General features: G+C 41.4%; 1 protein-coding gene across 1 annotated transcript in view; it reads right to left on the bottom strand.

The window, feature by feature from the left end:
- The window catches only part of LOC113019418 (dachshund homolog 2-like), a 115,720-nt gene extending 89,758 nt beyond the window's left edge, over window positions 1–25,962 (bottom strand). The window contains exon 1 of the mRNA XM_026163139.1: window positions 25,059–25,962. Coding sequence (XP_026018924.1) covers window positions 25,059–25,702 — 644 coding nt within the window. The 5' untranslated portion in view covers window positions 25,703–25,962. The remainder of the gene's footprint in view (window positions 1–25,058) is intronic.
- Window positions 25,963–26,695: the final 733 nt, after the last annotated feature.

Here is a 26,695-nt window from a genome sequence, read left to right as displayed (position 1 = left end):
GAATATTTAATTATATCAGTCTACTCTTCATTCTGTCAGAAACAGTTTTCACAGCTCGTACATTTTCTTTTTACACATGTATGTAAGCATTGAGCCAAATTTAGTAATGCCAACATACTGAAGGAACAATATTTGTCTCTTATGTATAATACATCTATATATACACTGTCAAAGATACTTGTCTTTGAGTGAAGATTTAAGGTGATAGGACATATAAATAACTGCAACTTGAATCTTTGACACAGAATTCAAGCTCACTGTTGTAATATACAAACACACACACACACATACATATATATATATATATATATATATATATATATGTATATATATATATATTTAAAAAAAATTTATATACATTTTTATGTGGCACAGGCACACCACAGCAATGGAGGATGTCGAAGTGACGGTTACCTGATACACGCTGTATGGCTTTTTGTCAGACTCCAGGGGCACGGGTTTTAAACATGGCAGTTTTGCTCTTATGACTCATCAAGTGACAGCAATGGCCAATCATCTCAGCTCACTTGGAACCCCAGCTAAGCAGGTACAAAACAAGTACCTAGTATCAGGTACTACCAACTAATGGAAAACCCTAAAATCCAAACAGAGTTAAGACGAGCCGAGGCAAATACTGTAGGTACTTGTGGAAAAGAGGGTAAAGCAACGACAAGGTGTACTCATGAACCTGAAATGAATTCATAAAAAAATGTAAATACCTGAAAAGTTCAAATGAATATAAAACATAAATGGAATTAAAATGATTTCATAAAAGATTACTTAAAATCACAACCACTCACCAACAGGTTGGGGAATACACGCTGGTTGGCAGGGTTTCAATCTCCAAGCATGTGTAACTGAAGCTTTACATAACTATGTTTATGAAAATACAGAATAATAAATAAAAATAGTTTTTGGATGCTTTCTGATGACCTTTAACTAAATGTTTGGGTTTTTTTTACTGGTCTTCATCTTCTCGTTGTTTCGGCCGCTCCCTTTAGCAGATCATCAGCCTCCATCTTGTTCTATCCCAGCATCCTCCTCTGTCACGCCAACCCTCTGCATGTCCTCCTTCACTACATACATGAATTTTCTGGATTCTTCTTTAATGGTAATGACCATTAAAAAACATGTGGGTGTGGGAAGCTTATTTTTGGCTTGTATAGTGGAGCATGCCGGATAACGTTTACAACCCCCTGGTTTACATGAATGTATTTATAGTTTAGACAAAACAGACCTAAACAATGACAGTTTGACTGCTTTAGGAAATGCCATTTAAATGATTTCGATGTCAAATAACGTTTATTTAGAGTAGTTACATGCATTTGAGCATGAGAAACAGTGTGGATGACAGGATGCTTGAGTCTAGCATGTGGGGGTACATCAAATAGGTTTCTAGTACTTTTACTGGCTCTTTTCATATACATTTACTGCCTGTTTTCTTATCTTCTTGTTATGATGCAGGAGTATCTACAGACAGGTGCTACAAACTATCTGTAGACATAAACGCTGAGGTACTTGCCAGGGTACTCGTTTCTATAAAACCTTCATAATACAAACATTAGAATAAATACAGTATATGTGGCTTCAGAAGTGGACTGAAAAGTATGTATTTATGTTTTGCTTTGTACTCTAAAAACAGGCTGCCACTAGCACCGTTATAGAGCCACATTTCAAGCCTGTAGAGGGATGATTACCTGTCATGTATGCTTTCAGCCAGGTGTCCAAACTGCGTGTTGCATTCTTGTCAACTCATGAGCACTGGAAGGTGAATTTTCAGCTATTTCCTTTTACATTGTTGACATAAAAAAACAGCATTTGGTTAATTGGTATGCACTTGATGGTCTCTTATAAAATGCAGCAGGTTACAAGCTTTGGTCCACTCGATCCTGACAGCCACGTGTGTTCTGTCTCTGTCCGAGTCCCAGGCTGAGGCTAAATTTACTCAGTGTGGGTTACATGCTGGAAAAACAGGGCTAAGAGCTCCTGATATAGGGCTGCATAAACACACGTGGCCTTTTATTCCGGCTCCGAGTGCACTGACTCTTTTTGAGAATGGTGCCGTATTTATCCAGCAAAAATGTTTCATGAGCATGTTTACGCTCATTTCTAATGACTTCCTGTTGCACGTTCTCACACTCCCACACATTCACAGGCACACTGAGCTGCAGATCGCTCTGGAAGCTGGGAGGTCAGTGCCTTGCCCGATGGCACAATGGCGATCCTGATTAAGGAAGGGGAGGAAATGTTTAATATTTACCTTCTGTTCAGATGCTCTGCTTTGGGTTCCTACCCATATACAGTGTTATTTGTGACTAGACTTAAACAAGACCTGGTTCCCTCTTATCTCTGGATAAAGGATTAACATTCAACAATGACCGACTTCCTGCGATTTAACCCACCAGCTTTGCAATTTATAGTACTTTTTGAACTTGCTTGTATTAATTTAACTGTACTTTTTACCCCACATAATGAGAAGTGGTGCATGTAAACTTCTTCTGCAAACACAAAGACTCATGGGACTGTCATTTAACTTCATATCCTCAAAGTACTAATGTAGTCATTATATTAATTATGGTATGTTTAGACTAGGATTCATGTTTGTGTGGTAAAGAACAATGTATTATCAAACCACTGTGACCAGTACTCATGCACCGATTAAGGACAATGACCGTGTTTAGATTTATTCTTCAAATATCATTAAAAGTAAATAAATAAGAGTTTTCCTGTAACTGTGCGGTGTATGGGGCACAGAAATTGCACTACATATATATATATATATATATATATATGTATGCGTGTGTGTGTGTGTGTGTGTGTATATATATATATATATATATACACAATGTCTCATTTTAAGGTGTGCTGACAGAGCTGTGTTGTTGTTGTTGCCTGCATGCACTGTAAATCTACGTTTTTACAGTCATCATGTCCTGGCCTTTACTACCACATCGCTAACGTCCTCAGCACATTACTGCAGCCAACTGTCGACTGAGGTGACGACAAGAAACCTTCAGTCGTTCCTACTAATATAACAACACAGATAACAAACTATCATGTTCCCATTTAATTTAGCACCAACAGAGAAAAACACACAATATTAAAACAGCTCAAAGGTCAGAAGTGGCGACAAATGCTGCGCGTGATGAACAACTGCAAAACAAAAAGGAACGACAAGAGAAAAAGGAACACGAACATATAATTTAATTGCGACCAAAACAAAATAAAGTCTTACAGTCAAATTCTGAGTCTGGATGTCCTTTTAAAACAAAACACACACTTTTCTCCCACACACACACACACACACACAGAGATAGTAGTTGTTGCTTACACAGACGATCCTGCCGTCCTGTAAACTGCAATAAACCCAAACACACACAGACACACCGTAAATCTCACTATAATACGCCCTCTGAGTGTACGTGTGTGTGTTTACGTATGTGTGAGCCTCTGTCTGTGTGTGTGAGGGAGAGAGGAGTGTGTTTTATAGGTGTTGTAAATTTGGCTGCCGGCGTTGTTTTTATCAGCATATTCGCAAGCTGTTTAGCCAACGGTGCAGATGTCACTGTTACGACCACACAAACACACACACACAAATATATATATATATACACATGAAGGAAGACACACAAAGAAGATGCAGACTAAGAGAAACATATTCACAAACACACACACATACAGGATATTTCACACTGTTTATATAGTGACACATGCGTGTATAATCCCATCGAAATTCACCTGATAGAGTGTGTGTGTGTGTGTCACATGCAAGCCACCCCGCTATTTGCATCTGCCTACGTAAGCCTGTATCATTGTGTGTGTGTGTGTGTGTGTGTGTGTGTGTGTGTGTGTGTGTGTGTCACATGCAAGCCACCCCGCTATTTGCATCTGCCTACGTAAGCCTGTATCATTGTGTGTGTGTGTGTGTGTGTGTGTTTTTAAATGTATGCATGATCGGTGTACGTGAATGCAAGTGTGTGAAGGTCAGCGCAGGACTGTGTGTGTGTTTTTCAGAGTGTGTGTGCGTGTGTTTGAGTGTTATTTGATTAATGCTGAGAACCGTGGAGTGTTTAGAGAGAGGTCGGGACCTTTCAGCTTCCATTCAATCAGACAGGGAGCGAGAGAATACCTCCGTCCTCCCGTCTTTTTCCCTTACCTCTCTTTCTTCTGGCTTTTTCCCCCCTCGCCTCCTGAGAATCTGATAAACCTTCGTCAGCACACACGTGCGCACACAGACATGCATGTACCACATGCTAATAAACCTTATATACCTGAGGGGCAGTCACTACACTTAAACTAGTAGTTGGACTGCCCTGTTTTTTTTGGGGTTTTTTTTAGATTTATCTGAGATGAAGCAAAACAGCCCAGTGTGAGACGAGATGTGGAGCCAAAGATTTTGCAGGCATCAATAGAAATTCTGGATGAAACTGTCCAAATGTGACTGCTGTTATCATCTATGTGTGGACGCTTGTTTCCACCTCTGGAAAAAATGTTCTTGTTGTCTGTAAGTCAAGATTTGATTTTTACAATTTGTTCCCCCAGATGTTTTGGGTTCTCAGAATATGTATCTCAAAATTTTAAGTTACTCATCGGCAAGACAAAAGTTCCAGACTCTTAGTGAGTTGATTTTTTTAAGATACTAACTCAAAATTTCAGTTTAGCTCTGAAAGAGCTAGAAAACGGCAGAAAACAGCATTGTAATGTCCCTCAGAGAAGCACTCTAATAGCTATTTTAATCAAGAGTCGTCAATTAACAACAAATATATAATAATAGGTCCTATAATGATTATTAAAACACATAAGCTTTATAACTTTCTGACCATTTACATATTCCTAATTGCATAAAATAGTTCTGCCAAGGAGCGAATGTTTGCTGGTTTTTGAGATAATCTGAAAATGCAGTGTTTTATTCTCCATGAACTCAAACTATTGCACTTTTATTCTTCAGATAACGGGTGGGATGATGGTTAGTGGATATCAGATTCTTATTTAGTTGGAGGACTTGTTGCCTTACGTAAAGACTCAAACCCATAGAGAATGTTTTCCAAGTAGAGTTTGAGAACCCAACTAACTTCTACAAAGAACCAACCTCAACATCATCCCACACCTTGGGAGAGTTGAAAGGCCAAATTTAAGTGAACCTCAAGACCGGAAATCAATGGATAACTTTGTCCAAATGAAGTGCAACGTCCAACATAACAAGATGGATAAATCTTCCAAAGTTCATTGATCCATAAGTCAAACCAGACTACTTGGATTGTCTGTTATTATCTCACTCAAAGCTGAAACAACACACTCGTGGAGGTAAGTCTCCTAGAATCTATTGGTCAACTTTCCCAGATGAGAGGAGGGTTCTCCAGCAGAGGATATATACCTGTGCTTTAGAAATAAGAAGTTTAACAACCATGCACTGGTGTTATGCTGTCCACATACTTTTGGCCAAGCAACATAGTTCACTCTTCTATCCACCAATCTCATCTTTCTCTGAGTCAACAATTTCTTTTTTCCCTGTCTTTCTCCCTTGTCATCTCTTTCCTTTCCTCCTCTTCCTCCCCTTCATCTTTCTTCCTCTATCTGTTAATTTGCTCTCTATCGCTCTCTCCTCTCTTTGAACCTTTCCTTTAGCCCCTGCGGCCCCAGCCAATTACACACTGTTTGTCCACCCGTTTTCAATAAAACACTGCTTCCCTCCCTCCTTTTTTTTCTTTTTTCCCCTCCCTCCCGCTCCATCCACCCCCGACTGCTTCCGTCCACTCCCGTCTTCCCTCTCCTCCTCCCTCCCTTCGATCTCTTTTTTCATTTTTAATTAACTTCTTTTGTAACTTGGAAGCGACCCCCCGCCCCTCCTTCAACATGCCTCTTGCACTCCCACACTCGCTCCGGCTTTCTCACAAACACACACACTCATTTGTGTGCGACTTCGGCACAAACACAAACGCACATGTAAATGAAGGTTAAACATGCTATTTACATATCAATTACCGGCAGACACCAAATCAATGATTAATGCAGCCTCAGATTAGCACAGAGCCCCGTAGCTTAACCGTTTTCTGCTGGTGTTAAATTGCTGTGTCGGCCGTGTTAAAGATTTTATACATTTGATTAAGATTTGAAGGCTTTTTATTTAAAGCAAATTGATTTTGATTACCTTCAGTCCCTGATTCATTGATTTGTGTCAGCTTGTATTTGTGGCTAAACTCTGAGCTTAGCTACTATCTGCTTGGACTCTAAAATGTCAGATGTCTACAAGAGCTCATAAAATTGGTTAAGAGTTAAACTAAGCCTGGTTAGTGGTCTTCCAGTGACTGAATCTATATTACTCAGTCTTTTATTATCAGATTGTGGTAATTTAAAAACAGCCTGCTAGCATAATTGATTACCACCTAATGAAAATAAACCTTTCAAACCAATAAACACACCGAATTCATACATTAATTTAATCAGATGAACATTTGAATTTATTGATTTATTGACCTTGTGTCTTGGTGTTAGCTGACACTGCTATGAAGCTACACACATTACTTGGGAATATAATAAAGGGCTCGGTATATGTGGGTTCAAATTAAAGATGTGATCTTGGAATATTTAAACTGTATTTAAGCTACAAAACAAAGTTTATGAGAAGACTTAAAATGTAAGTTTTCCCTCATTTATACCAGCACCTAATAGAGATGTAGAGCAATACAGTACGAGCACTTACAAGTTATCAATAAGTATGCTAGTAAGACGTCTTGATGCATGCTCAATCATCCAGGTAAGTAAATCTCCAAAGGTTGATTCTGTTCATCTGGACGTAGCGTTTTGTGGGAGAAACGTTTCGTCACTCATTCAAGCGACTTCTTCAGTCACTTGGATGCAGGTCAGACTGACTTCCCAGCCCTTTGTTCCTTCAGTGGGCTGGTTTCAGTCATTATGCAAATGTCCTGTTTATAAGATTGGGGAAACCTGCAGTCAGCTGAGACTGAAGAAGTCACTTGGATGAGTGACGAAACGTTTCTCCCACAAAAAGCTACGTCCAGATGAACAGAAGCAACCTTTGGAGATATGCTAGTAAGACAAATTTGCAGAAAATTTTAGTGTAGTTTGGGTTACCCTTCGAACACTCCAAGTTCCCAGTGAAAATTAGTCTTCACCAGCTTTAATTAAACATTTTTAATGAAATATTTTCTATTTTCATATTTAGATGATCTACCTCAACACTGCCAGCTTAGGCCCAGGCCACACAGGCCTAGAGACCAGTCGGTGTCCCTCTGTCACGAGGGGAAAAGTGTATTCCCAAACCAGTTGGGGATTGGTTGCTTTTTGTCACTCGGTGAAATTGCTTGTGAATAGGTGTATGATGCTCTACCAAAAATCCCTGTACATTTGCTTTGATTTCTTGCAGAGCGCCATAGTTACCCATATTTTGCATTAAGATGCCAAGTACTACACTTGCCAACACTTTCCAATATTTGCCAAGCAATACTTAGAAAGTAAATATCATCATTAAATTTGTGGCTAGTCAACATCTTCATGTTAACTATGGGCAACGATGGCAACCTGCTAGCAACCAAACCAATCCTAAGAAATTTTTTGGTGCAGTTCAACCAGTTGATGGCTGAATTAATTAATTAATGCCAGAAAACCTTCTAACTTTTGTAAACATTCTTAATTTAAACTGTTTAACTGAGTTCAGTAATGAAATCCATTACTTACTGCAGTATGGACTGGCACCAGGCTTTCTAGCATAACTTCTACCTGCAACACTATAGACAAGATGAAAGAGTTGAGCTGTATTTAAAAGGTGGTCTAGTTAAAACAGGAAACAGCCAGCTAGTTATAGGAGCAAATAAGTGGCCAGAATGGTCCACTTTAACTTATAAACGCTCTACAAAACCATAATTGTACACTAAACTGCCCACCACCATAATTAAAACTGAGTTAATGAATGAACAGTATTGGTCTTTATGCATGACTGCTCTATATTTCAGCAGTCTTTCATGTTACAGTATGTAGTTTTATTGGTCCCACTGTGCTTTTATGTCAGGTTGCAGTATGTGATTTTACTGGCTTTAAGCTGCAGTTTAATTTCACTTTATTGCATTCCTGCAGGCGATTCACATGTTTGTTTGGTTGACTTTGATTTCACACAGACATCATCATTAAAAGTAACTTTTTATTTATGTTTTTCATGTTTTATGTCATTGTTTTTACCACTATGTGTTTATGGGCTTTTGTGAGGATGTTTTTCTAAACGTTCATACAATTCATCAACCTGCCAGGCTGCAGATAGAAAATATGGCTAATGTACAGTTGTGTTATTTTTTCTACACATACAAGAATTTTAATCATTAAATCATTAAACTTTTTAATGATTAACTTCACTGCATCAACTTCAATGAAGACTCAGCTGACTTAAAAAGCCATTCAAGAAAGAAAAAAGAAGGATCAGCTTTGGAAAAGAACAACAAAACTTTCTTTGAAAGTTACACCCAAGACCAAAATTGACTCTAAAACTGATTTTATCATTCCACCTTTTCCAGGAAAATCTCATGACAAACCTCCTTTCATCCACTGCGTGTCTAATTCTGCTCTACCTGTCCCTCTTTCCCCACTTTCGTGCAATGATTTATTGGTGACACCAATACGTCAAACATTCAAGCAGCAGGTAAAAAAAATAGATACAAGAGAAAACATAAAGCAAAGAGAAAAAATGAGAGAAAACAGAGCCTGAAAGACATAAAGACGTTGCACAAGTCCAGTTGACACAAGCATGGACACACACACACACACACACACACACACACAAACACACACACACAGAGCGCTGAGTCTTTTTATGACAGCGAAGCATGTATTGTTGCATTGTTTTCTTGGAGTAGAAAATTACAGTGGACCGGATCGCTTCAATGACAAGCTATCAAAACGACAGCATGTGTGCCTGCACACACACACACACACACACACACACACACACACACACACACACACACACACACACACACAAAGCATGTGATAAGCAATAGCATGCATAGATAAATTAACATACAAACACACATACACACCACGCTGCTACTAAATGACAAGCTCATAGCTGGGATAACAAACATTGTTTTCACAATGAGAGCTTTTTCCCTGCAGGTGAAGCTGTGAATTGAGGAAGCCTTAAAGTGGTAAAAATGTATTTTAAAAAAATGCTAATGTGCAGGTGCTGCAAAGTTTAACAAGCTCATATATGAAGACTGAAGATCCTAGGTTTGGTTGAGGACTTGCTACAAAGATCTTAAAGGATAGATGAAGCAGTTGTGCTGAAACTAAAATACAGAACATACTAAGCTGCTTTACAGCACATACAATTAATTTAGAAAGTAAAGTGTGTAGCACTAGCAGTGTTTCATAGGAAATGTGTTATTTTGGCATAATAACAAGCACCTAAACGTATATCTCATTCACATTAGTATACACCGTAAGCAGAACAATAAACAGAATAATATCGTGTTAGCCGTGCACAAAAAATTGGAACTAATTATATCAACTTATACAACATATTTTACTGAAGCATGAAAACTACTTCAGTGAAATGAGAATTTTAAAGCGTGACAGGAGGTTAGAAACATTTTTTGAAAGTGTGGGAGGACGTTCATATGTATGCATGGTATTGTTACCTGTTTGCCATACGCACAGGAGAATCCAGGATCAAAATGGATGTTAAAGAGCTGCGATTACGTTTCTGAAACTATGCATGCAGTTAAACTACAAACCTAACCCTGAACCTACTCCGAAGTGGTTCACTGGTGATCTTCAGCATCATCTCAGAGTTTTTGTTAATCAAACTGTTCATTTGTCCCAGTTTGGTGGGTTTCAGTCAAGGAGCCGTGCTAACGCATTCCTTTGCTTTTATTTGTAATAAAAAAACAACTAAATACGGGAAAATTAAGACATTTGAGGTTGTTCATGTATTTTATAAATGTCTGTTTCGTTGTACTTTCCACTGGTTTTACTGGCTTTGCCCAACTGGGCTGCATAGTACATGGCCCATGAAGGAAGACAGTCATTAAAGTCGTTAAACCCTAAACGTATTATTTCTTACTTAAGATACAAATTCACAACAACTTTAAAATATGAAATTTAAATTCATACAGATTTAATTATTTCTTACCAAAGCTGAGCACAGCTGCGTTTAACCAAACTGGAGGAAATGGTACATTTGTTGGGGTCTGCACTATGTGGACAAAAAGTACTGAAACACCTACACATGACACCTCCAGGAGCTGCCATGGCATGAAGCTCCTGGTTTACAGTTAATGTGCTGCTGTTAATGCCAGAGGAGGTTTGGAGCTTTAAGCTGGCAGAGCGCTGGTGACTTTTACACACTCTGCAGCTCCGCGCTGTAACTTTATGTGGTCTGACGCTTTGAGGCTGAGCCGCTGTGGTTCATAAACACTTCCACTTTGTAATCTTATCACTTACAGCTGATTGTGGAGTATATATGAGGGAAGAAATGTCACAAACTGACTTGTTGCCACGGTGGCATCTGATCACAGCATCACACTCAGCGAGCTCTTTAGCGCGACCCGTTCTTTAAGTGCTTGTAAAGACAGACTGCACGCCTGTGGCAAAGGGACTCAAAACACCTGCATTCAAAGATGAAGCGGGTTAGCCCAGTACTTTTGTCCATGTTGTGTAACGCTTCAGCTGCAGATCAATACAAATATGATGCTGTCGTGAGTATTCGGGGCAGCAGAACAGTGGAAGTGCGGCTGATCTACAGTTTTTGACAGTAAAAATTAGGTTTATGTCACCGAGGAATAAGATATAGAATTTATTGACAATAAGAAGCTAACGCTCATGATTATGAAATATGATCCTGTAAAAGCTCCTTAAATGCCTGTGTTACGTGTCACCTGTTCCTAAATACATACTAGATTCTTCAGTGCAGGCATCTGGATGCATTTAGTCCGGCAACCTGACTATATGAGCAGTTTCCTTACGTTTTACATCACTTGAGTTTCTCAAGTTTCTCACTGACTTAACGGAGCAAAACTTTGACTAACAGAGAAAGTATTCGAGTCTAAATCCTCGGGATCTTGTTTTATTTTTTGCACATGTTAGACTTCAAACTGCAGGTACAGACTTCATCCCCTCACGAGACGAGAGAAGAAAAAATATATAATTTACATGACCAAGTTGTCAAATTCCAAACTTTATTTGGTGAACAGCGCTTGTTGTAACATCATTTTCTTGTCCAGAATCTCTTTATTATATGTAAACAAAAGAAGAAACGGCAGGAGTTTGGGAAGTTGGCACTCAACTGCAGCGCTAACGTGTTTGTTTGCTCACACACACACACACAAACACACACACCGGTAGAATGATGAGAACTTCTTCCTCCATAAACGTCTCAGTCAGTTTAACCACTGTTATTATTCTAATCATGATGACATGTTTTTAAATGGATTATTATACGTTTTCATTAATAACACGCTGTCTGGGAAGGATTTTTTGACGCGCGGGGAGGTGGTGAAGCACACACACAAACACACACACACACACAGAGGCACAACAATAAAAACTTAAACACTCATACAAAAGCTGCACACATGCATAAAAAGTAAGGGGGGGGGGGCAATAAGAAGAAGAAGACGAAGAAGTGACTTTGAATTTCACATGCTCCTGACATGTTTTCACACTGCTCATGACAAATCACACAAAGTTTTTGCTAATAACACGCTGTCTGGTAAAGTTTCTGTATGACGAGCAGTGGTGGGCGACACACACACACAGACACACACACTCACTCGGATATGTATGTATGCTCTTGTCATGTTTTTAATTGATTTCAGCTATAATTATTTTCTCTCATCTGCACGTCACTGTGTTTTAAAAATGGATAGTAATTACGTCTTCTTCCTGTTTTTATTAATAATATGTTGTCTGTGGGAGAGCGCGCACACACACAAACACACACATCACCTGTCATCCCCCCTAGCTGCCCTCTCTTTACCCTCTCTCAGCTCCTCCTTTCTGTTCTCCTTTCATCTCCTCCTTCGCCTCTGACCTCCTCCTCCTCCTCCTCTTCTCTCGCTCTCCCTTGCTTTGATATTGCAGTTTGCGGATGCCGCTCGCTCAAAACTGTAAATCTGTCAACCGCTTTTCCTTTTTCTTCCCCTCTCTACACACACACAAACGCACACCTCTGACAAGCTGTCACAATAAATAGAGAGATAAGACCAGGTGGAGGAAGAGGAGGGAGGGAGGGGTAAATGACAAGAAGATTGAATAAAATAAAGAATGGGAGGGAGGAGAAAGAAGAGGAGGAGGAGGAGAGGAGGAAGAACAACAAGAAGAGCGAGGAGAAAAGAAAAAAGGCGGGAGATGCGGAAAGAAAGGAGGAAAGGGGCGACAGATGGAAAGCTGTAAGAAAAAAGGGAGGAGGAGGAGTGATGGGAGAAGACACACTGGGATAGGGGAATGAAGGTAAAGAGGGACAGAAAAGGAGGAACGGGTTGGAGAATGATGACTGCAAGGAAAAGGAAGGGGATAAGAGAGGAGTGAGATTAACTGAAAGAAAAACATGAGAAAAAGAGGTGCGGGACCAGGGCAGGTGGAAGAGAGGAAGAAAGAGGAGAAAAAAGTAAAAATGAAGTATCAAAGGAAGAAAGGAGGAAGATGGCAAAAAATGATGAACAGATGGAGAGACGCAGGAAGTAAGGAGAGAAGGAGGAGACTCAGAGGAAAGGAAAGAAAAGAAGAAAATGACGTGGAAATATTTGAAGGTTTGAATCGAGAAAAGAACGGGAGAGATGAGAAGGAGGGAGTTAAGAGAAGTGCAGGATGGAAAATAAGATTAAACCCGATAAAGGATAAAACTAGAAGAGGAGAAGAAGGGTAAAGAAAGAGAAGAAGAGGAGGAGGTGAAAGGAGGAGGAGAGATGGAGAGATTACCTGGTGAACGAGAGGAAAAGCTGTTGTGACACTCCCTAATGCGATTTCTAAACCAATCTGCTAAGTGCACCTAAGAGACTGTGTGTGTGTGTGTGTGTGTGTGTGTGTGTGTGTGTGTGTGTGTGTGTGTGTGTGTGTGTGTGTGTGTGTGTGTGTGTGTGTGTGTTCACAGGCATCAAATAATCTTGTTGCAGACAACAACCTCCCTCCCTCCTCTCTCACCTCCCCGTCCCTCGATCTCTCTCTGTCACTTGGAGTGCGTCCACACCGAGCAGCTAAATCTGAAAAATGGTTTCCATTTCTTACAGCTCTCGCCGGCTGTCCACAGCGAGCTGGAGCATTTTTACATTCAGTGGGAAAAAAAGAAAAAAGAAAAAAATGAAAACAAAGACTGTGACACATTAGTTTATGAGTCGCGCCTGTTTTATACACGGTGACAGTGGGAAGGAAGAACTCCCTTTTGACAGGAAGAAACTTTATGCACAGCCAGGCTCACAGAGGGGCGGCCAGCCATCTGTCGCAACAGGTGTGAGAGTAAACAGAAGAAAGACAATAACTGTGCACATCTTTGTACAAACAGGAAGTGACGGACCAAAACCACTGATAGGTTTGACAAAGAGCAATAATTCACACCACAGAATAAATTAAAACAATAATAATAATGATAATAATAAATAGTTATGGAAAGGGATGGTGAAGAGGTGTGTGACCTGGGGAACCATCCTAGAACCATCATCTGAAAGAATCTCAAATATAACATAATAATACATTAGAAATAAATAATAATGGCAACTTTTAATAAACTGTCTTCCTCCCCGAGCCTGGTTCTCTGCTGGAGATTTCTTCCTGTTAAAAGGAAGTTTTTCCTTCCTACTGTCGCCAAGTGATTGCTCATACTGCTGCTGTGATTTGACGCTATAAAAATAAATTTTGACTTTTAAAAGAAGAAACACATAAGAGGAAAAAGAGTGAGCGAGGAGTTTATCCAGCATGAAGAGAAAGTAAAGTAGGCTGTACCAGCAGGAGCGCCCCAGATCACAATGAAATTATGATAACAGTCATAATATTTGCGTGTTTTCACTTTTACTTATTCAAGTTAGTTCTACTAATTAACTAAATTAGCTGCTAGTATTGTTCAGTCAGTGCAGGATCTATCTGTATCTGAGACTAAGCAGGGTAACAAGAACACCAAAGGTCAAGGGGCACTTTAGGCATTTCAACCCAACAGTATCTGATAGGCCAGAAATAAATATACATTACACTGCAGACACAGACTGAAATGTTAGGGTGTTTCTGATGTTTGGTGGCTCGATCCCGGGCACACACAATAAAGCACTGTGTGAATGTAGTCAACAGCACTGTGAGTGTTCAGTGCCATATATGTACCAGCCTATAAGGCAGGTTACTATTAAAAGAGCTGCTTTTCTGTTGCTACTAATTACGTAACTAATGGTTAAGTATAGGAGATGTCTGCCAGTCGGGAGCAGAGACTTAGCATGTCTGACCCACAGCTGGCCAGATGAGCAGTTTTAAAAGATGATGTTTCACAAAAAGAGTCAGAATGTTATAGAAAATGTTTGTATTTTTGTTATTCTTCCCGCTCTCCTGCTGAAATCAACTTCCTTCCTCTCTCGCTCTCTCTTTAGAACTATCAGTGTCCCTCGCCCCCTGCTTTTGGAGTCTGGCTCAAAAGTTGGAGACTGAAGCAGCCTTTGTGAAACATTATCTATTTCCCAACACACACACGTTGACCTGCCTCTCCCCTTTTGCCGTTTTGTTCAGTCCACACACACACACACACACACACACACACACACACACACACACACACACACACACACACACACACACACACACAGGATCAGTTCTTTTCCATGGTGACAGAGGGTCATATTTCTTGCTTTGATCTTCACTCCTCCCTCCCTCACGCTCTCCCTCCCTCTCTGTGATCCTTCACTCTCTTCTATCTGTTTTCATCCAGAAAACAGGAGGAGAGAGAGAGAGCATCTTTCCTCAGTGTCGCTCGCCCTGGCCGGTTGGTAGGTTGGTAAGTGAAGCATGAAACCACCTCCTCGGCCCCAGAGATGCACAAGCACACACTCAGCCACCAAGCGGCTGGATAGAAAATGTGATAAACATTCAAACTGTACACAGGGTGTGAGGAACCCGATAATCTGAGATGAGCTGTGCAGTTGTCTAAGCCCATCTCCCAGAAATATTTATATACTGCTGATACGACACAGAGATGTTTTTGAGTAAACATAACTGTGGCCATAATTACGTGTTTTATCAACATGATGCGAGCTAGTCGATTTAATGATTAAGACAAGCCACATGTATGTTCAATGGCAACCGAAATGTCAGCTCTCTTTCTTCATGACAGTGTTTAAACGATAACAGCAGTTTGATAAGGGCAGAGAAAACACTTTTTAGTCTTTTGCTGTCGTTTAATTGTTGTTCATTTGATCATTTTTTCTTTAATGCCTGAAATATCAGCACGAATTATAGGTGTTAAGCATCTTTGTTGAGCTCACGATCAGCACCGTAATTTAAAGCACGTATTTAGAAGTTAAAGGAGAGAAAGCCCACAGTCAAAACACAGACTGTGTTTACTTATGTTAAATCAAAATTACCAGATTTTTTTAAACCTTAAGCAAACTGCTTTCACTCGCTAAAATACAGGAACCTACACAACCCTGAGTCTGCGATACGAAAATGATGAGGCTTGCATGCCCTTTAGCAATTATAGTCAAGCTCAATAACTGGAAAAAAATTACAACATATAAAACATTTCAGAAATATTTAGATATTAATTTGTAAGAGACTAGGTTGAATTTAACTGGCATTTAATTACATTTTTGGTGTTTTTAGACATGAAGTCAAAGCAATGTACAAACAAAACACAAATGACAATGGCCCAACCAGTTAACAATCCATCATTATTGCCATAAAAGGACAAGTGTGACTTGTCTGCAGTTTGAGTGAAGATCAATTACACGATCAGTGTGACCAAATCTGACTAAATAAGGAAGATAGCAGGAGTAGTGATTGTTTTGAATAGTGGACAGATAGAGGAACCAACAGACACCTTGCTACGGTATAAACTTATTGGTCAATCAGCCGGATGAACGAAATAAATCAAATATTGATACTTTCCTTATTTCTAATAACCCAGCACCAGTGTATTGTAAATGAATGAAACGATAAATGAAAATCAAGGTAGTAAAGAAGAGATGGGAGGAACAACCATGTTGTGAATACTGATGTTGCACAGTTTGGCCACCAGAGGGCACTCTTTGGAATGCTGCAAAAACAACAACCAGCTGATCCGGAGCGTAAACGAGCAATCCACAACTTGCTGTGACAATAAAACAAGAATATTTTTAAACTGCACTGGCATGTTAGCTTACTCATAATTAGCCACACATAACACACATCGTTTGGGAAATTTTAAAACCACCAAATATTGGTATCAGTATCAGTTTTAAGATATCGGTCAGGCTCTAATCCAGATTGCAATAAGTTAAAATCTGATATTCTCAATTATGTGTTAACAATAACTAAAATTTCTCAGATACTCATATGTGTAACTCTTCAGGTTAGTTAGTGGTTAGTTGGTAGTTGCTGTCTTAGTGTCGCTCCTTGCCCAGTGGGACTCATCACACTGGAAACCCTGATGGAGGAAAAGCTCTGTGCTGCCACATTGGAGTTGAACACTAGTTTCATGAGTTAAGGTTTTGCAGATCATACTGTAGCCCGTTTCCTTTTACATCTTTAAAAATGGAAACTATTTTGTTGGAAAGAAAAACACGAGACCTAATTGTTGCTGTTCTGTGTGCGAGTCAAATTATCAGGGACACGTTACAGATTGTTTGGACCTGAGGACCACGTTCTTTCAGTTGGACTACTACCAACGGCCACATGTTTGGTATTGTGGCGTCTCCAGTTACAGTTAAACAGGTGAAAAGCAGCACTCTAACTGACCTGTCGGGCTCACAGTGTGCATTAATGTGAGCAGATGCTTTCAGAAAATCAAATAAATGAACAACAATAAAACTCTCATACTGTGTGGCGATTATAAGAGACTTCTAAACAAACTTGAATTTTTTGTGCCTGTCTGCGAGAAAAAAAGGGTGGAAAAAAAAGCACCTCTTTGTCACGGATCAATCTGATTATTGCAATGTGTGAAGATTACGTCCGATTGGTCACCTCCTCGTTGCTAACGCGCACTGTCACACTGCAGCGAGGTGACCTCAGCTCCCCGCCGGCCAACGCTTTAACCTTTATCAATTAACCAACAGCACAAAGCGGAGCTGAAACCAGACACACTTGCGCGCACGCGTGCGTGGGAAACATCACACCAACAGAAACAACACACACGCACACAAGCACCAGCAGGACACACATGACAAGAACAAGACACACAAACACACAGATGTAACCTGACACAGTGTGACAACTGATAGCTCTGTTTGTGCTTTCTACTCCGTCACACACACACACACACACACACACACCTCAGGCAGAAGGCAAAGCGACTGACCACATTTGACTGTGTGTCTTACAAACCACTGTGCTCCATTAAAAGAACTTAATGCCCCATGTAAAAGAATGAAAAACAGCAAATTGATGAAAGGAGTTCACGCTGAGTGTGTGCGGATGTTATTCTGCGAGAGTGTGTGAAGCTGCAACGCTTCAACAAACCAAAACGACTTTTCTCCCCTTGCGTTGCAGACAATGCGACCTCCATCATCGGTATGTGTGTGTGTGTGTGTGTGTGTGTGTGTGTGTGTGTGTGTGTGTGTGTGTGTGTGTGTGTGTGTGTGTGTGTGTGTGTGGGCTCTAACAGCCTGTCGTGATAAGGAGAGACCAGAATAACACTCCGACATCAGCAACCCTCCCACCTGTCACTCACTATCGATTCTCTCTCTCTCTCTCTCACACACACACACACACACACACACACACACACACACACACACACACACACACACACACACACACACAAGCAAGGAGGTGACAAGGAGGCAGAAAACACTCAGACCAAAACAGCTCTGCGGTTTGATAGAGATCGTCTGCTTCGTTTTTAAGCAAAATAATGTTTACATTCAGGAGGCAGTAAAGACACCAGTCCTCCACCTTTTTAGTTCAGTTAGAGGGCAACACAAACACTCTCAAGGATACAACAAAAACAACCAGTCCTCCAACAACATGACCACATCAACAGTCTTAAAGGATCCCTGTGAGCATTCCTGAAACTGCATACAGGGGAGTTTCGTGGGTGCCATCAAAACACAGACTTTTGCTCAGATGAGTCTCATCTGGGAGCGGCTTTCAGATGCTGTTTGGTTAGGCTTAGTCACTGAAACTACTTGATTAGGTTTAGGGGCGGAAAAATTATGGTTTGAGTTAAAATGATCTGTTGCAAGAGTGCAGAGTTCGACTCCATCGAAATGGAGCACGCAAACACAAATAAACTAGCAGTGATGTGGCAACCAGATCAAATTGTGCAACTTGTGGTAACGAGAGTCAAGTATTAAGTACGTTACCTTAACCATTCTTTAACCTGTGAACTCTTTGGTTCAAAGTATGCTGACCAGACGCTTTAACACTGCTAACATCGACGCATTAGCACCAGAAATACTGTATTATTGTTATTATCATTTTATTAACGTCTAAGCTGCTAGTTTAAAGATGTTACAACATCACTAGCCCCCTCTCTCGCTCCCTCTGAATGTAAGTTTTAAACAAACGGAGGTTGAAAACAAATCAATGGCAGCCGTGTTAGCTAGCACTCCTTTGCTGTACTTTGATGTAAAAACAAAAATGAGCGCCTGGCTGTCGGCTTCATCAGGATAAAATATAACTAGAATATAACAAAAGCAGTTGAACCGATGCGTAAAATTGTTCTGCACCAGGGTGTAGACGCTAGCAAAGAAGAAACCAAGGCTTCTGGTGCTAGCACTGATAAGGTTAGCCAAACTCTGCAAACTGATCTGACAATGCGTGTTTTTGTGCAACAGTATACTCGGGTCAATGTGCTGCATATTTCAGCTACATTTGATTTGTTTAATGAGGGGCGTGATTAATGTTTAACTTGGACGGTTGAAGGGATGTTCTAAATGTTTTTTGAGGGTTTTCTAGTCAATAAGGGTTTCTCTTGTTTAAAAACAGCTAACAAATTAGTCATAAGGAACATGCCTAATGTGCTTAGCACAGCTAATGTTGCATCGCATTCGCAGCGGGCAAGTGGGCTGCATTAGAACATTTCTAGTAGTTGTACACCCAATGCAGGTTGTGGTATCCAATGCACCCAATATCCCCGTGTTGGTGTTGTTCCTGGATCATCGAAATAAACTTGGGTCCACATTCAACACTGCAAGGGACCGATCGCATTGTTGTGATGTCATAGATTTGTGATGTCAGGGTCAAGACGTGATCATGGTCAGGGTTAGGGTTGTGCAATTGGTGTGAGGGTGTTTCCACGTTGCAAAACTATGACATCACAACAGTGTGATTGGTCCCTTGGAGTGCTGAATGTGGACCGACGTTAATTACAATGATCCAGGAACAACAACAACATCAGTTTAGGGAAATCTGATTTTGCCTCTGGCTGCGGTCTGGGGTGGTGGCATTGGTGGAGTTCATGATACAACCTGGTCAACCAGCAGGTGGGGAAATATAAGACAGGGAAGGTCAGGCCTGGGCGGTTATAAGCAACTAAACTTTCAAAATTAGAGCACAGTGATTGTGCACTACAAAATAAATCTCAGACTGTGACTTTATCAGTTGGATGGAAAGTTAATAAAACGAGCAGCAAAATATGCTTGTGTGTTCAACCCAAAGGTAGTATGTTTTGCCTTTGTCACGTCAACACATTTTAAACTTCTCACATGTCATTTAATGGCGTAAAATGACACTCAGGTGGGCACCACTCTCAACATTGATCCCGCAATAACACTCAAAATGACCTGACCTCTTTCTCACGCGCCGTTTGTGACACCAGGCTCGATTCTCAAGTTATTTAAAGGAAAGTTTAACAAAGACACTGAAGACATTAAAAATGCGTCCCTCCCTCTTTCTCCAGCAGAAACAAAGAATAAAATGATCTGAAGGTCTGCGCTGCAAGCTCAATTTAACGTCCGCAGGTTACAAGCAGCTGATGTCACCTCCTTTAACTCATTCACTGCCAGCCATTGGCAGTGAATGAGTTAAACCCATTGACTCATTCACTGCAATTGACGGCTATAGACGTCAATGGCAGTGAATGAGTTAAATAACTCATAATTCATTTTGCCAGACTTCAGCTGCTGCAAGTGTGGGAACTTTGTTTCACTTTCTTACTCGCGCGCATCAGGTCTCCTTTTCCTGTTTCTTTTCTTTCACGTCAATAAAAGGGCAGATCTTTAATAAAAACAACATCAAGAGCACTTTAAATTAAAACAAAACAAGGCATAAGTTAACAAAACCGACACCAGAGGTACGAGTGGATAGAAGCGGTGATTGCTTTTATACACACACACACTCACAGAGAAACACAAACACACGGGTTACAGAGAAGACAAACTATGCAGAAGCCCAGTGGGAGTTCTCTTTCTTTTCTTTTTTTTTTTTTGAGCGTTTAATTTTTTCTTTCTTTTCCCAGACAATAATGTTAAGTGAGGGAGGGAATAGCCGGGAGGAGGGGGCATTAAAGAGGGTGAGAGACAGAGAGAGCGAGAGGCATTAGAAGAATGTCAATATGATTGGAGAGAGAGGAGTGTGTGTGTTCGCTGTGCGTTCAACAACAATGGATCTCCAGCCGTGTTGTTCCATGTGCATTCGCATGATCCATTATTACCCCTGACATGTACCGCTGTGTAAAGTGAGTGTGTGTGAGAGAAGCAGAGGGCAAGAGAGGAGAGGCAGGGTGATTGAGATTGAGAGGAGAAAGGTTTGGGAAGAAGAGAAAATTAGCCCAAAACAGAACTACACCTGTGAATTTAGGCAAAGTCGTAAAACGAACCTTGCCTGTTCTGTTCTTTATGAAATAGCTAGAGGACTGAACATGTCATGCTTAATAGAGTGTAACCTAGTGTGTGTGGTCAGCTTTAACAAAAAACAAGAAACAAACAGGCCACTCATCACCAGTCCAGCGACTCCACAGCAACATGATCTGCCGTTAATTATTAGCCGATACTGAACGAGCGCAAACAAAAAGCCGTTCATCCATCAACAAAAATAACTGAGCAGACGACATCCTGCGCTTCCAGCTTCAGCCCTCGCGTGAACTTTCACTGTCTCTCTTTCTTTCTCTGTTAAGGAGTTTCTGGAAACACAGCAATATATGAGGCGCTTGAGAGGTTTGGATTCTCATCAGAAAGCGGGCGCAACTGGTACTAAATTCATTCTGCAGCGAGATGACACGCTCAAACATTCGGCAGGAGTCATAAAAACTAACCATCTTCAGCTACAAATCATCCTGCAACAGATGGTCTGACCCACACACACCCTGATCTCAACATCATGGAGCCAGCCCAGGATTACACAAAGAGACAGAAGACAATGGAGATGAAATCCACAGAAGGCAAGTTCTCCCAACAGCCCGCTTCTTCACCGAGATGATGCCTCAGCTACAAACGGGCCAAACAGCCGTAACTAAAAGACTCCTCAAGCCACGTTTGACTTGATCAATTCCTATACAGTGCTTTTCTACTCTCCTTTGACACCCAGTCATATAAGCAGTTTTGTTCCTACCTAAGTGGTTTCTGTCCAACATTCACACGCTGATGGATGCAGCAGAAAGGAACTCAGGGTTTGCTGTCTTGCTTGAGGCTATGTTGGATGCAGACTGGAGCAGCCAGGGATCAAACCACCAACTTTTTGACTATTAGATAACCTGCTTGATCTCCTGAGCTACCGCCACCCCAGCAACTAACTCACTGACAGAGATGCAGCCCAGAGATTATCACAAACGTTACCCCAACATTTTCCAGTATTAGTGGTAAATATCCACCTCAAATCCTCAGCCACCAGAACACCTCCACCCCTCCTCAGCACTGATTATCCAAGTCTGTGGAAGTCTACCTGAGGGAATCGAGCACCATTATCCCAAATAAGATTCCCACACTTAGCATTTCAATCATGAGCGTGGAGAGCGCTGTGAAGCACTTGGTTTAGGTTGTTAAAAGTGGATTTAAATTCCATCATAATTAAACCTTTCAGTCATCTCTGGTGCCCCACGGATAGGGAGGCAGTGTCACCCCAGAACGGATCGCTCCCATCAGAGGAGAAGAGCTTTATCACACAATAAAGGTCAGAGCAAAGGTGGGCCAGCAAAATTCCTCCCCCAGAATAACGCAGCCATCAGAGAAGCTGCTGATGGGGTCCAGTGTGCCTGCCTGTTTGGTCTCATTAAAGCTAGACGTAGCAGCTCCCGTCTGCTTGTACAGGCAGCTCGCAGTGGATCACACTGATAGTGACGTAAACCTATAGATGATTCTCAGGTAGGTTCCAGGTTTTGTGAGGTGTGCCATTATGTCTGATTTCTAAGCAGATTTATGGATGTCTATAAGAGATTGACATTGAAAACATTAACATCAGAGTAATGATCATAAGCAGAAGTGCAAATTTTGGCACAAAGCGCAGAAATCGGCTGCCAAGTGTTTTTTTTCCTGCACAGGGACAGTGAACTTTAATAAATTATGCAACCAGAGTCAGCAACAAAAACATGGCATGAGACAGCCCAATGCATACGAGCCCATCAGTGTAAAATTAAGAACAAGAGCAGTCCGAGGACGAGCGCCTCCCACCCAGGCTGGTAATTCTTGGCACGAACCGAGTTGTCAGATTATCTCGGGATGTAATTTGATTTGTATTTGTGAAGATTTGACGTGAAACGCCTCGCAGCGGTAAAAGAAAATATTAATTTCTAAGAAAGGCCAAGCACCACCTGTTCCATCCACAACGAGTTGCAGATGGTTTGAAGATTCCCGCTAACAGACGGGCGAACCGAGCAATTAGCACGAGCTCCTCGGCAGAGGTGATCAAATAAACTCGACAATCGCGGCACGAGTTTGGCCAGAACTCAAGGCTGGTTTTAAATATTTTAAATCGTCAGTGTTTTTCTAAGTAATGAATGAATTTCACTTTACTTAAACTGAGAACGCAGACTGACTGAAGGTGATCTTTCTAAACTTTGGTACTGGATCACTTGACTCTTTCCAAGACGACCATCAGAGCAAAATACAGCTAAAAATAATAATAATAAAAGAAAAACTTCTGTGACCATTTTGGTAAAAAGGCCAAGTCTGAGTGATGAACTCATTTAAACCTGCTTTTCTGAACTCAGAACGCATCTGTCCTTCTCACATGACCAATTACCAATTTTTTTTAACCTTTATGTCAAATTTCCCCGACATCTTTAAAGTTTAAATTTAAAACCGAAATACTTTAAATCTATATGAAGAGGGAAAAAAGAAGCGGGGAGAAAGTCTTAAAGTCATCTTTGTGGAAAACAGTAAACGTCAGAGTTTAAAGAGGGTGCGGAAAATCGGAAATTTCACAGGAGATGCTGCAAAAAGTTTTTTAAAAATTGTGGCAGTTACATTTTTTTCTGTCCAAAACGAATTCACTTCAATTCAGTTTGAGGTGCCTAAAAGAAGAACTAAACACAAATCGTGTAAAACCAAAAACACTTTGATTTAAACGTCTTCCAATATGTTCTGTAAATGAGGCTCGACACAGTTAAAAACAACAGAACTGAGCAAATAAAAGACATTTCTAAAAACTGTGAGGCCTCTTCTACTCAGCGCTAAACTGGAGAAATATTTTAACTTCTTTGGTTTGATTGTCTGAACAAAACTTGATTTAATCTTTTCTATATTAGTGACAATAATTTTTTTTAAATGTGAATGCAATGAAGCAACAGCAAGTCCAAAGAGTTCATTGCAGCTTCTAACTTCTCTTTAGTTATTTTGAAATCATTTGAAATGTGTGTTGTGAACTATTTTTGCTTCGTTCTGTGGATTCACATCAAAATTTTACCCACTGGAGAAAAAAAACAAACACTTTCGAGTTTGAACTTGAAGCCAGCTAAATAGAAGCTGTGGGCTCAGACAGGTGAGGTGGCAGGTGTACAGCAAGTATTCACACACACACAGTGAAAAGCCTATTTACACACAAACGCACATCAATGCTGCATTTCTGCAACACACATCCACTCGATTCCCGTTAAAGCCTCTCACACACATATTACCTTTCATACACCACATAAAGACACAGAAAAGCTCTTTCCCTTTCACTGACACACACACACATGCGCACACACACACACACAGATCTGCTGGTGAGATATAAGGTAATGGATTATGTGTAAACAGGACAAAGCAGCGGGTTGTTTACTTTGCATTTGTTTGCCATAAGCTTTTTGTTCCTGTAAAAAAACACCAAACTAATGAAACATGTGTCTGTCTGTGTGCTCATTTAGCATCACACACACACACACACACACACCTTCCAAAGTCGATACAGTAAAAGCATCATCCAAAGTAAAATAAGGAACAGTGCTGATAACAGAACAGGAAGTGTGGAAGATAACCATTAATCAAAAACAGTCCCGAGCCTCCAACAAATGTTTGCAGAGTGTCATAAAAATGCACCCTAGAAGCACACACAGAGAGAGAGAGAGAGAGAGAGAGAGAGAAACGCAAAGGAAGCAGGAGTCTAAATAGAAATATGAATGAGCTGTGAACAGAAAGAGAAACAAGAGTGGGATAAAATTAAGAGAAAGACTCTGGATGATTTATTTCAGGAAAGTTTCGGGAGGATTTTGCAGAAAAACTTCATATCAAAAGATCAGGATTCCCACAGCTCGGTGTTTTACCAAAAACATGCTTGTCACAGTAAATTTAATCATTTCATTAAAAAACATATTGCAGGACCACTTTGTACACAAGTTTAAACGTGCGGACGCAGAGCCAATCCAAGGCTGTAGTCCTAAAAGGGGGATGAAACCGCCGCTAAACTGACTCAGAGTTCTCTAAATGTCGCGATTCAATCACGCTGGAAGAAGTTTGAAAATTAGACAAACTCTTTTTGTTTTTTTTTTTGTTTTTTTCTTGAAATATGAAAAAGTGCGTAAAGTGCGGACCGACCTGGCGCTGGTGCAGTCCTGGTACAGCGTCTCGAAGTCCTTCCTGGAGATGAGCTTGCAGCGGTTCACGCCGGGTTGGATGGCGCCGAGTCCCCGCAGGACGCGCACCTGCTCCACGGTGCACACCACGGGCGTGATGTCCAGCCTCTTCAGCTTGGTGTAGACGGTGTGCAGCCCGCCCACCAGGTGCTTCAGGAAGAGGTCGAACACCTGCGGCAGGCATATCAGCTCCTGGCCGTCCACGCTGAAGCTGGCCACCTTCACGCCGTGCACCTCCACCAGTTTGCACTCGCTGCACAGACCCGAGCCGGACGAAGTCTGCGCCAGGCTGGGGGAGCCCGGAGTCAGGCCGGCTGTGCTCAGCGAGCCCAACCCGCTCAGGGGACCCAGAGGGGCGGTGGAGCCGCCGTTCCCCAAGCCGGCCAGTGCGCCTCCCGGTCCAGGCAGGAAAGCGCTGAGCATGCTGCTGGTGAGCCGTGGAGACGGGGACAGGGAGTGGGAGTGGGAGTTGGTGTGCGCCGGGCTGGAGGTGCCGGTGGAGGCGACGGATGTGTGGAGCGCATCCGGGGCAGAGCGGTAGAGCGCGACCGGAGTTGGGGCGCCCGAGCCCGGCGAGAGGAGCGGAGGGGAGCCGGGGAGCGACATGACGGAAGGTCAGCGGTGAAGACGCGCGCACGCACTGAGGCTTTCACACTCTCACACGCACTTTCTTTCGTCCTCTCGCTCTGTCCAGCTGGGAGAGGGAAAAACAACACTTGTGCGTCTCTGCTGTTGGGCTTCCGCTCACTTTTTCCGTTTCTATTTTTGATTTCCTCGCCTCAGCTTCCACTCGCCTCTCGTTCTATCCAGAAGGAGCTCTCGCTCCGGGTATCCGTGCGTGGAAAGCGGACTGTCCGGTCTGTGCGTAAAAGCGACTGGAGCAGAGTCCGGGTCAGCCCTCGCCGTAGCCCCGCCTCCTGTAGGCGTGACTGACTAAACATTGGGCCAATCAGACGCGGTCCTTTGTAGGACTGTGAAGATGATTGGTGTAGAAATGAGAGGAGGACTTTATTGCCCCCCATTGATGTGTGTTTGTGTGTGTATGTGTGGAGGGTATCGGTCAGATTTCTCGCTTTGCGGCTTCATGAACTTTCTCACGAGTTGCTTGAGTCTCTAACGGGAACTTTTTATTTTTCTTCTTCGAGTTTTTTTTTTTAATTACATGCTGCGTGTTTGTGCGTGTGCAGGATGACCTGCGAACAGCTGAGGTTTAGGAAGAAAGGAGGGAGAAAGAAGGAAAAACAGGTGAAAAGGGAAAAGGAATGAAAGAAGGGAACAACACAGGTAACGATTAAAAGAATGGAAATAACAAGGAAGGAAAAACAAATAAAGAAGGAGTGTGCATAGGTGGCAATATCGAAGGAATGAATGAAGGAAGGATGGAAGGATGGAGGGAAGAAGGAATAGCAGGTCACAATAACAACAAGGAAAGACGGAAAATGAAAGGAATATATATTTAATGAAGGAAACAAGGAAAAGGAAATTTAAGGCAGGATTGAAGAAAGGAGGAAATAAAGGAAGAAAGTTAGGGAATAATGTAGGTAAACGTAAAGAAGAATGAAAAGAACAACAATAGGAAGGAAGGAAAGAAGGAAGGAA

The sequence above is a fragment of the Astatotilapia calliptera genome, chromosome 3 (genome assembly GCF_900246225.1).
Source record: "Astatotilapia calliptera chromosome 3, fAstCal1.2, whole genome shotgun sequence".
Classification (NCBI taxonomy): Eukaryota; Metazoa; Chordata; class Actinopteri; order Cichliformes; family Cichlidae; genus Astatotilapia; species Astatotilapia calliptera.
The sequence above is the reverse complement of the archived record's forward strand: the minus strand, read 5'-3'. Positions and strand labels throughout refer to the sequence as shown.